Source organism: Telmatherina bonti, assembly GCF_933228915.1.
Source record: "Telmatherina bonti genome assembly, chromosome: 11".
In the NCBI taxonomy this organism is placed as follows: Eukaryota; Metazoa; Chordata; class Actinopteri; order Atheriniformes; family Telmatherinidae; genus Telmatherina; species Telmatherina bonti.
In genome coordinates this window covers 22522885-22535053 of record NC_136629.1, presented here as the reverse complement: position 1 = coordinate 22535053, position 12169 = coordinate 22522885, and the positions used below count along the sequence as shown (strand labels likewise).

The window sequence follows — 12169 nt, the reverse complement described above, 5'->3', positions numbered from 1 at the left end:
CAGCAGCAGTCTTTTTCAGAACTTATTTCTTCCATATGTGGAAAAAAATATCAAATGAAATAAAAGAAAACCCAAGTTTCAATGTGAATGAGAACCATTGTTTCTGTCACTGAAGGACAGCATCAGGGCAGGACTCTAAACAGAAGCTATTCCTCAGCAGTGACTTATGGCAGCCTGCAGAGAAGCTAAATCCTCTGGTCTGGCTACAATTCCAAGCAGCTGGACAAAACCAGGCACTGGGCATCACCTTGTTAACTCCAACCCCACAGCCAAACATATAGAGGGACAGATGGGTGCAAAGAAACTGGAAAATTACAGCTGAACTACAAGATATTTGGTCCCATAGTGTTCAAAATGTCACACTAGAGATAAGGTTTATAATTCTAAAAAAAAATAAAATAAAATAAAATAAAACAGCTGCCTGATATGTAACATGTAAACATGAACGCATTGATCCACCCTGCTTTGTATCAATGGTGCTGGTGGTGTAATGGTGTGTAGGATATTTTCTTGAAATACTTTGAGTCCCTTAGTACCCAATGATAATACTTTAAACAACACAGCCTATCTCAGTATTGCTGCTAACGATGTACATGCTTTTATGATGAGTGTACCATCTTCTGGTGGCTACTTCCAGCACGATAATGCACCATGTCACAAAGCTCAAATCATCTTCAGCTGCGTTCATGAACATGACAATGAGTTCACTGTACTCCGGTGGCCTCCACAGAGAGCAGATCTCAATCCAATAGAGCCCCTTTTGGAGGTGGTGGAACAGGAGATTCTCATCATGGATGTGCAGTAACTGTGATGCTATTGTGTAAATGTGGACCAAAGTCTCTGTGAAATGTTCTAGAAACACACAGAATCCATTAACAAGGTGTGTCTAATAAAGTGCTTGTATGTTTCTTGAGTGTATGTCACTGCAGGCTTTAACATTTCGTAGCCATCAGCACTTTTGTTACTTTGCCCTCTGAAGTTGTGAACTTGAGAAGTGCTTGAAGGCACCACAAATTCAGCAGATTTTCTCCTTCCAAAACAAGTGACGACATTAAAAACTGATCCTCCAGCTTTCACATGTCCAGTTGACAGCACTGCCTCATTCCCAGTGGTTAAGGGTGTGTTGCAGGCTATTTTCTTTTTTTTTTTTAAATGCAGATGATTTTCAGCTCCAGCCTATTTTAACACCCAAAAAAGCAACATACTCTGTTTGGTCCCACAAGTTTAAAAATAATTTATAACGATGAATGTGAGTCCAGAAAAGCATTTTATTATTTATTCGTTCACATGTTTATATGTGCTTGTAAACAGGTTACAATGTGAGCTTGTTTTTCCCCTCTTCAGTTTTAAGGGTGTTGGCAAGTCTGTGAAACAAGGTTTGAATAAACATCTCAGGATTACTGCTTATTTTGGGCTTTACCTTTCATTTTCCTCATGACACTACAAGACAGAAAGGTAGCATTTTACAGTTTATTCTGCCATGACTCACAAATGGTCTGAGCAGAGGTTAATGCAGCTCAATCTGACACTCCCCAGGAATATAACCATCGACTGAACACACAGAAAAGCCTTTCTGTAGATTGTTATTCAAGTGTAAAATAAAGATTTAACCTCTGAATAAATGCATATTTTTGTAAATATATTTTTAAGAAATTATACAGTACATCATGATTTTCAAATGAATGTCTTTTCATATGAACATTTTAATCTTTACGTTAGTTTTAGAGGTCTGAGTGCACATCCACACACGCTTTGGTGATTTCAAAATAAAAAAAAAAGATAACTGTTAAAGAGCAACTTTCCAGACAAAGACTGACAATTTTCCACAAGCTTCAACTTGACCGTCCCTTTCCATTGTAGTAAACACAGTGAGTAAGCGCTTCGAGGCAGACGTCTTCTTCTGCTCTTCCAGAGGACTCTAAACGTCTCTGGGAAAAGTGTCCCGTCAGCTGTTAATGCAGATTTTACAGCCCTTCTTTCCAGAAGCTTGTGTTAGAAAGGGTGTTACATTGTAGGTTAATTTACAGGCTACTGGAAACACCTGTACAAATGCTCTTAAATTTGATTTGATTAAAAAAACATTGTAAAACAATACTTTCATGTTGTAAGGTCACAATGAAACAACAGTTTAAAACACATACAACCACACTAACATTTACTCTGGGCTCGACTAGCCACAGAAGCAATAAGAGTGCACAGTTTGATGTTCTCATACATACATCATGTCAGAAAACTACACACATTAACAGGATTTGGTTTTCAAGTCTTGATATGAGTATCACAAATTCAGCTGTTTCAGCTCATCATGTTCCTTTGTCCCCTTTCAGGGGAAAGAGGTTTCACAGGTCAGGTAGAAACTTCCAGTTGAATCTCGGAAACCCCTTTTGCAAATCAGGTTATGTTTTAATAAGTGCTGTGCCGTGGAAAAGAGAACAACATTGTTTTTCAGTCATAGCCTCCACTGTGTGACACTGCAGAAGTCTGAGACTCTTGTAGTCCTCCTATAGTGCTGTGGCAGCGTTCTGTCTAGAGGCTCCATGTACAAGTCTGTTCCCACGGTGGCCAAACTTTGAGGGCAGCGTTAGCGTCCCTTGTTCTTTTTGGCATTTCCCTGCAGGAAACAACAAACAAGTTGAGTTGAAGAAAAATCCAAAGACAAGTTTGGTAGAAAAATCAAAAGGTCTGTGTTGCTTTCAGGTGCAGTAAGTCCAAAAACAGCTCAACATCTGCATAATCTTTTAAATTCTGAAAACATGCTGAGGCTGGTTGGTGGCCTTCAAGAGAAAATCGCCACCTTCAGATCACGAACGTGTTCTGGCCTGTGACTTCCCAACATGCAGCCATCAATGTGCATACAAGCAGGAACATGCACGCTCAAAAAAAACCAAAAAACACAGCCCTCTGCTTTACAGCGGCTTGGGCTTAACGACTCTTTCAGATGGCTCCAGCAGGTGCTTTTCCCATCAAACCCCCGGCAGTAACCACATTACACACGACCTCCCAGTTCACCTCATAACTGACAGAAACTTCACAAAGTCACATTAAACTGCCAACTGATCCTAATCTGCTCTTTCAAGGCAGGGTGTGTAGATATGTTCATGCGCGGATTAGCAATACATCAAGACTGGAAACAAAACCAGTGAGAACTGCATCCGAAAATCCCTCCCAGTCCTGTACCTTGCTGCCCAGTTTGAGTGTGTCGATTTCCTCTCGTTGTTTGCTCAAAGTCTCATTCATACTACACAGATGGTCGCTCATCATGCTAAGCTGGTCCTCATAGCTCCTCTTAGTCGTCGCCAGCTCATCCTGTAAGAGATGCAACAGTTTGCACAGTCTGCCATTTGGTGGGAGGTCAACATCTATACTGGGACCATTCTGTTAAACAGGAAACTTCTGCATTTTACCTGCAAGCGTGAGATGTTTTGATTCGCCACTTTGACATCTTCGTTCAGAGTCTCCCGTGATTTCTCTGCAATGGTTAATCTCTTCGCCAAAGCTCGACACTGGAAAGAAAAAGAAGAAATTCTCAGACAGATTCTCATAAAACATATTAAACTTCAAGGTCTTTTTTTTTTTTTAGATATAGAAAAGAGGGTTCAATTTTTTCTACAACACAAAATGCAGGAAACTAACACATCATCTAGACATAGTGCATCAAATAATGCATTAAAATGAAAAGAGCAAATACTGGAGAACTAGCTGGGTAAAATATGAAGACATCATACAATCAGCCCCTGGAAAATGTGAAAACTGCAGTGTGTGTGAGAACGGCATTAAAAATTGTAAGATTCTCAAGTATAAAGAGGAAGCGAGAGTCTTCACATCTCTTTTCAGATCTCATGCGATGTTAGAAAGGTAGTGTGGGATGAAGAAGTCAGTGTTTTGCCAGATGATAAACACTCCAGTGTCAGCTCACTTCAGAGTGAAAATGCACAGCTTTGCTGTCTGAAATCTGGAGCTGGGTGGTGAGCTCTCCCACTCTGGCCATGTAGTGAGTCTTTATCAGCTGCTCCCGGGACTCTTCGTCTCCCACCTGCAAACACAGACGCAACATCCAGCAGGATAGGACTTAACTTTAGCATTATTATTTGGACAAAACTAAACATATTCGTTATTTTGGAGCTTTCTGTTGTACGGCGACTCACATGTTCAACTGTAGGTGTTGTGCACAACATGCCCACCTGGTGCCAAGACAGATAAATACATCAGACCTTAATCATCAGCAAGATGTTGAAAAATGTATTTCAAGCACAGACAGGTTTCTGCAAAGATGAGCAACACCAAACCCAGACCCAAACAGAGGTAGTTCATGTAAAACAAGACTTGTAAAGCAAACAGCTCTGGATTGTAACTTCACTGTGAACTTTGCACCGACACGCACTCACAAACTGCCACATCAGCACATTGGAAGTCTGAGTTTTATTAAACAAAACGGTTCTAAGCGTAGGAGCTACAATAAAAGACTGATAATACTCCCTTTGTTGAAGCTAATCAGACACCAGCGCCACGGGCATAAAATTTCCTCTGCCAGTGAAAGACAAACAGCAGCTTGTACAGTGACTATACCAGGCTGGTGCACAGAGTCGCCTCCTTCCCTGTAGCTTTCTGCTCCGTCTCTGCTACCTCGTGGCTATGCGAGAGCGTGCTGGCTGTCGCCGTTTGTGTGTCTGAACCTCCCCCCAGAGCTGCTGCAAGCTGTGCTTCCAGATCCGCGATGCGTTGGTTCTCCTTTTCCAACCGCACTTTCCCCAGCTGGGCCTCCAGTAGCCAGTGCTCCTTCTCCTGTTCCAGCCGAGCGATCTTCTCCTGGCTCTGCTGCACCTGCATGAGGCCAGCGGGTAGAGGACAGGAATGGACAGTGAGCTTGTGGGGAGAGGGCTGAGTCGGGGGTCGGAGAAGCGAAAAGGCAGTTGTTTTTAAAGAAGAAATAAACAATAACAAAACTTGTTTTGATTAAATAAAAATGAAAACACACTGTAGGGAACACGTTTGCTCCAGACACAACATGACTCCATATCTAAGCCTCTTAGTTCTTCCCAAACTAACCCTGAAGAGCAACTCATCAGACAAATTACCACTGTGTTGCAGGAGTTTAGGAACTTCAGTGATTTTAAGACCAACTTTCTCAGCAACTAATGATGCTGGTTTTTCTTCATAATTCTCAGTGTGACCTAAATGACTGCAGAGCAACACTAAATATGCATGTGGAACCCTTTTTAACCCCTTCACCACTGGGGCTCCCCACCCAGCCTGGTCTTAACACATGACTGAGTCATTATTTTCGCAACGGCCCGGTGGGTGGGCCCACGCCTGTCGGGCCCACGCTGGTTTTGGGATTAATTCCTTTTTGTCTTATGTTTAAAACATTTTAACATCATAAAACATGATTAAAACATCATAAAGACTAATATAGACCTGGTTGTAGCTCTTTGTTTTGCATTATCTTTTAAAATAATTATTATTAAGATACTGAAATTGCTTTTTGTAAGAGTGTTTACCTGCTGAGTGAGACCCTCTCTGCTCTCAGTGGAGCTTGTGAGTATTCGGCGGTTTGACAGGGCTTCTCTGTATGGAACAGACTGGGGTCGGGCCTGAAGGGAAAAATAAAAATGGTAATATAACAGCAAAGGAGTGTCCAATCTTACAAAAAAAACCTAAATAAAACAATAAACTGAGGCTTATTTTACTGCGGGAAACACAGTTAAAAGGTGTAAAAAGAAAAATCGCTGAGAGGACTTTGAGTTGAAAGGCTGGACACCACACAAGCCCGCTGAAGAAGCAGCAGATACTAACCCTCTTGATAGCATGAATATAGGCAGCTGCTTTCTTTTTGTTGGCCAGCATACTCTCTGCTTGTAGCGGGTTGAGAGTTACTGAGGTCCCTCTTGGACTGTACCCTGGTGACGTGAAGAAGTCCAAATTGTTGCTGAAGAAAGTGGCAATCTGTAGAAAATGAATCATATATAAAATATCATCTCTTTAAAAAAAATCTTTGCTGCTTCTTACGGCTGGGGTAGGTCATCTTGCTCAGGTACAATTGTTTTACTCTGGGTGAGTGGTTCCTTGTCCTGGTTGTAGTTTATGCATTTTGTAATCATGAACAATAAGAAATATAGTTAAACACCTAAGTTTACTGTAAATCTGTAATAACTCTGACCAATCCAAACATTTGGACCGAAACAGAGTTGTTCATTTCTTACAAAAAAAAAGCCTTGGATCATGCAAGGAGCAAAGCCAGAGGGGGAGGAGCCAAGACAGGGTGCCACTTTCAGATTTTGCTAGCTCCCCAACACTACCTACCGCAGCTTTAAGCTTAAAATACACATATTTTTGACTTAATTCCTTAAGATTCTTAAAGTGTGTTCAGTCTATTAAGTCTAAAATGAACCAGTCGGCTCAAGGCAGTCTGGTTATTCCACCATCATGTGTCCAGGATGATAAAAGTCTGAGTAATCAAGTTGTTTTGTTGCCTGCTGACAGACATCAAATGGCAACACGCTAGAAGCTGCTCCCAGCCAGGTGTACTTGATTCACAAAGTGAAAACAGTTTTCCTATTTGCTGTAACTGGTGAGCAGCTGTTCTCACTCTGAGTTGGAAGCCATCTTAAAAAAATTCCAACAATGTCCACCTGAGTCCTGCTGTTCTGTGAAATCATATTAGTAGCAATTTAAAACTGTGATCCTGTTGTAGCAAAAACTAAATTTTACTTAACACTGAGCCACTTTGCTTGAGAATGGGTGGTTGGCTCTGAAAACCTGGCTCAAGCATGCCTCCTGTTGGTCATACCTTGCCAGTGCTGCTAGTCAGTGAGCCTAAAGATCCAAGGAGGCATTCTGTGGTGGTGCAGAGCTTCTGGGTCACTGTGGGGAGCTCCTGCTCAATGCTGGCCTTCTGGTTGTAATGCTTTGACATCTCTAGACAAAAGAAAACAGCAGAATGTGAATTCATAGTAATTTGCTAGATTAAATGCACCATATATTGCAAGTTAATCTTTTAATGTCAAAATGCATCTATCTTGTGTCAGTCCTTTGTTAAATTATACATAAATTACTTCTGACAAATTTTGACAATAATTAAACCTTTTCCATTTGGCGCTACAACGAAACAGGCACAGACATGTAGCCACTGAATGTTTCGCTTCAAAAAGCTGGCCGCTGGTTTATAGTATAAGAAACAAGTCAGACTTGGGTGAAAAGCTAAAACCATTTGGCTGATGGGTTAAAGGAATTTGTCGTGCTGTGTGAAGATGACTTGGGGTCATAAATGGCAAACAGCACTGCTCACCTTTAATGGCATCATGAAGACCGTGCAGGCAGGCAGCCAGCTGGGTGAAGACAGCTGAGGTGCTGCTCGGTGGCACGGCATCCTGCTGAACACCTACGACACATGACACCCGTTTGTAAAACAAGCACGTCTTAACACAGCACCTCTACTTCATCTAAAAACATGCTACTCCCTCGTTATTTTCTAAAACAATAAAAAAAAAACAAAAAAAAAAAACACTTTTATTCAAAGAAAATTAACATTTATATTTATAAAAAAAGAAAACATTGAGGAGCTTTGAAGCGAAAATGCTAATACTTGTTGTGCAAACTTACTGGGTAAGGCTAAAAGATGGATGTAGCTCTGCAGCTTGTCAAACACAGAAGTTACTTTCTTCATGTCACTCTGTAACTCCTGGTTTTTCACAGTAAGAGCAGCAGTGCAAAGAGGTGCCTCACACTCTTCCTCCAGACTGAAAGGGGGGGAAAACAATAAATATCAGAACAACCTACTCCACACACCTCTTCTATCATGCACACATGCTAAAACACACAGAGCGCTGACCTTTTCAACTGGTATGGAAGAATCTTTTGTAGAAAGCGTGTGTAGGAGGAGAAAGTTTCAGCAAAATTCTTCAGCTTGACGACAGTCTCCTTCAATTCAACAAAAGCAGAAACAAAAAGAAGTAATGGTTTAATTGGAATTTACCTTTCAAAAGCCCCTCCATTTGTCCAAAACTCACCAGTACTGTGACGGTGTCTTCGGTGATACTTTGGTAGAGCTGCAGAAAGCTTTCCTCCAGGGGGCGCACATACGCTGCATTCTCAAGCAGATGGTGAGAAAACTAGGATGGGACAAGAATCAAACATCTTGGTTTGTACAAGTAACAAACCTCATGCAGAACCTGTGTTACCAGCTATCTACAGACATGCATGGAGGTCTAACCTTCTGGTTAAGAGGAGAAATGGGCTCAAGGGAGGAATCTAGAGGATAGATTTGTACTCGCTGCTCTGTATATGAGTGAAAGTTCAACAGAGCCGCCACCAGGTCCTGGATGAAGCTCAGGGCCTGGCTGGCAACATCCCGAGCCTTAAGCTGAAAGGACAAAAGCACAACATAATCCACACAAAATAGTTCAAGTAAACAACAAAAAAAAGACCCTCTTTTTAATTCAGTGGGAGTCTTGTCTCTAATATTCCATTTGTGAATACACCAGCACTGTTTTTCTTAGACAAACAAAAGGCTGTGAGTGGTAAAAAGTTCACTCACCTGGTGCCTTCGATTGTGTGACGGCACATTTAGACTGTTGTAATCGCTAAATTCTGCAGAATACAAGGGGGAAAAAGAGCAGTTAAACTCTTGCAGAAACTCAGCTACAGCACTGAATTTGACTGATTGAAACAGAATACAGTTTAATTATTTAACCGGTTGCTTCCTTCAGTGCAACATTACAGTTTGGTGTAGAATTCCACACGGCTTACACCGGGGCAGCATGTTGTTTCAGTGTCAGTGACAAAGAAGTAAATGTTCTCAAATGGATGTCTACACGCAAGCGGTTTGTTTTTGTCCAAGTGGCTCGAAGCCAGTTACTCACTGGTGTCATTGAAGGGCACTTTCTCCTGGATCACACTGCTGCTTTGTTTCACCTGTCTGCTCAGCTCTGACTGGCACCGCCTCAACTGCTGCTGACTGCAGAGACACACCAAAAAAAATTCAGCCTGCACATGCTTATATTATGTTCACAAAGTCTGAGAGTACTTGAACAATTTCTTTTTTTTTTGTCCATGCAAGAGGCTTTTTGATGATGACTTGTTAAATCAATAATGTGGAGCAAGATGTGGAATATTTATGCAAGACTGCGTACCACTCTTCAGTTCGCATTCTGCACTCTTTGGCTTCCCTCTCCAGAGTTTGTGTTTTCAACTGTAAGAGGATATGAGAAAAAAAAAACAACAGTGTTAGTAGACTGAAAACATCATAAAATGTTGCATTCAGACTAGTGGTCCTCACCTCTAACCGTGCTTTGTCACTCTGCAGTTTCTCAATTGTCTCCACATATTTTGTGTTGAGTCCGTCTACAACAGTCTGGTGTTGGTCAGCATCTCTCTCCAGCTCTTCCAGTCGAGCCCTGAGCTCAGTCTCCCTCTTTCTGTGCTGTTCGTCTGCTTCATAGAACTAATGGATAAGTACGACAGAAAAAGGGTAAATTCCTGTTAAACATGGCCACACTGAAACTTTAAACACTGGAAATAAAAGAGTGGAATGACAACACAGCCTACTTGTATATGGAGTCGCTCATTTTCTTCTATCTTTTTCTGCAGGTCTTCATCAAAAACACTCTGAGTCTGTATGCCGTGCTGTAAGGGAGAGTCTCCTTTACTCTGGAGGAAAGACAGAAGCTGTTAATCTATTATGCATCAATCCTAGTTAACCAATCTTAGTTAACATTGAGTGATTATAAATGGGTCGTCATCTTAACTTGTAAATATCATAATTACTCTTAAAACTTACACTTTCACAAGATTTTTTTCTCTCTCTCTGCACAATAGTGAAACAACTTTGACTTTTACTCTATTGATCACCTTCCCCTTTTTGTTCCTAGCTTCACTGGTAGCCAACTCCTCCTGCAGGAGCTCCACCCTCTTAGCCAACTGTTGGTTCCTGAAACTGAGGCTGTCCATCTCCTGCTCCTGCTTCCTCAGGCTCTGCTCTCTTTGCTTCAGCTGTTCCTGATGAGAGAAAACAACATTTTCTTAAAAACTACAACAACAATCGTGATTCTGTCTCTCGGGCCTACAGACAAAAGGATCCAACATTGTTTACATTCCCCAATTGAACTCATAAAACTGGAACTAATCTAAACAAAACAAGTAAAATCACATCTGGTGACATTCTGGATTGGTTTTGTTGTAAACATCTCCAACAGGGCTTCAGATTCACATACAGATTTATCTTAGTGATGTGCTTATTGTCAGCTCCGTTCTAGGATATATAGATATATACACACTACACTGTGCACAGTGTAGCACTACACAGAAATACCTGTTTCCAACTGAACTTGCAGCAGTCTGACAAGCACTTATCTATATTGTCTGCTATTGTTTGAATCTTGCATGTGTTGTTCTCATTCTCAATTGTATGATGCTTTAGATAATAGTCTGCTAAATGAAAATTTAGAACAGAAATCTCTCTCTCTCTCATATTTCATATATATATATATATATATATATATATATATATATATATATATATATATATATATATATATATATAAGAAACTAGTGGTGAGAATAAGAGTATACATGTGTGTATTTTTTGGTTTTATTTTTGTATCAGTCTCTCTAATGAAAAATTATTTGGCATATTCAGCAGGATATTAATACATTTTTAATACTGTACTAAATGTACCTTAAGAGAGGCAGAGTTGGCCTGTTCATCTACGACACCTTTTTTCAGCACCTGATTCTGGGCACGGAGCTGCGAGAAGGCACAAAGGAAAATGCAGACAAAACATTATGTTGTTTGTAGATAAATTATATAATCCCTACAGCTATAGCCAGGTTATAGGATGCTATAAAAAGCCATCAAACATTCAAAACCATATGGTCTTAATTCTATAGCCAGTGGTCTTAATTAAAACAAACAAAAAAAAAAGTATAAAAGCAAAACAGGGGCGTGTGTGTGACAGTTACAAAGTCAGCACTTCCTGAGCAGGATATGGTGGTTTGCTAACTGGGAGATAGGGAGCTGAACAGGAAACACACTTCTCGAGGTGTCAGCTGACTGAGAAGCAAAGGGCACATAATAACTGTACTAAAAAAAACAAAACAAAAAAAACCCACTACAAGCATGCATGGCACCAGAAAACAAATTAACTATAAACCTTGTTAATACGCCTTGAGTACAGTGTGCATTTTTTAATACTTATACACATTAAAAGACAAACCTACATCTGGAAAAACTACCAAAGTCTGAATCACATGACACAGCAAATTTGGCAACAGCTGTTTTAATAGCAATTAATTGTCAGCGTTTTTACCTTTGAATACTCCTGTGCCAGCTTGCTGTATTTTGTCTGCAGGTCTGTAACATTTGCCATTGTTGTTATCCGGTTATCCACCGCGGATGCTGAAGTAGGCTGTCAGGGCTAGCCAGGCTAGCTGTCGGCTGTTTATAATGAGCTTTGCGACACACGGTCGGTAGATCAGCTAAACTCTTGACAGTGCTCACAGTGTTGAAGTTAGGATGTGACTTGGCTTTTTAAGGCTCGTCCCTTGGTTTTATGAACTAGTCAGAAGTGGCTCGTCCCATTACGAGGGAAATTACACCAAGTAAACATAGTTACAGAGGGACAGTCACAACTCCTGACAAGTGAACTGGGTAATGGTCATCCGATTATCGCCACCAGTTCATTTTAAAGCTTGACAGCAATGTTTTCAGACAGCTCTATTAGCGATGAAAGAGCCTGAATGCTAGCTAGCTAGCCAACCGCTAACTAGCCATGTAGCAAAACAAATACCGACACCATGCAGTCAAGTTAAGTCAATAATATCTGACAGGAGCCATGCAACCAGCAGCGCCAGTAGTAAACCGTGTGTAAGAGTGAGGGCTGTTACTATTAAGCCGGTGAAGCTGTTTTAATTAGGCATTCATCTCTTATTTTATGTGTCTCTCAATCCTCAGTAAGCGAGAGCCGACCGGAGATAACAGCACACAGGTCAGAGTTGAACTAAGTGGTGCGCAGTTTTAAACAGGACGCCCCCCAGCGTTTCAACATTACACACAGTCTGGGTTACTGTGTCTGTGTTCATCAATATGACAATATTTAGTCCATATTGAATGTGCTGATTAATGTAAGTCTATATTCTGTAAAACGGTGCTGCTTGACCAGGCTGCGTTTGTAAA

General features: G+C 40.9%; 1 protein-coding gene across 1 annotated transcript; it reads right to left on the bottom strand.

Moving 5' to 3' along the window:
* Nucleotides 1-1313: 1313 nt before the first annotated feature.
* On the bottom strand, nucleotides 1314-11928 carry ppp1r21 (protein phosphatase 1, regulatory subunit 21). Its single transcript, XM_079249201.1, has 22 exons — nucleotides 11304-11928; nucleotides 10673-10741; nucleotides 9847-9993; nucleotides 9544-9645; nucleotides 9275-9439; nucleotides 9129-9187; nucleotides 8859-8953; nucleotides 8534-8586; nucleotides 8210-8359; nucleotides 8007-8108; nucleotides 7829-7917; nucleotides 7600-7736; nucleotides 7286-7378; nucleotides 6788-6915; nucleotides 5794-5943; nucleotides 5499-5591; nucleotides 4567-4821; nucleotides 4146-4181; nucleotides 3917-4033; nucleotides 3405-3503; nucleotides 3178-3306; nucleotides 1314-2611 (listed from the first exon to the last, which is right to left on the bottom strand). The coding sequence occupies exons 1-22, from the start codon at nucleotides 11361-11363 to the stop codon at nucleotides 2582-2584; spliced, it is 2358 nt and encodes a 785-aa protein (XP_079105327.1). The 5' UTR covers nucleotides 11364-11928; the 3' UTR covers nucleotides 1314-2581.
* Nucleotides 11929-12169: the final 241 nt, after the last annotated feature.

Coding starts and splice junctions, on each gene's coding strand:
- ppp1r21 (XM_079249201.1), bottom strand. CDS start 11,363: ATGGCAAATGTTACAGACCTGCAGACAAAATACAGCAAGCTGGCACAG. Junction 4,822..5,498: donor GAGAGGGTCTCACTCAGCAG/GTAAACACTCTT, acceptor GGCCTCATGCAG/GTGCAGCAGAGCCAGGAGAA. Junction 3,307..3,404: donor AAAACATCTCACGCTTGCAG/GTAAAATGCAGA, acceptor CATCTCTTACAG/GATGAGCTGGCGACGACTAA.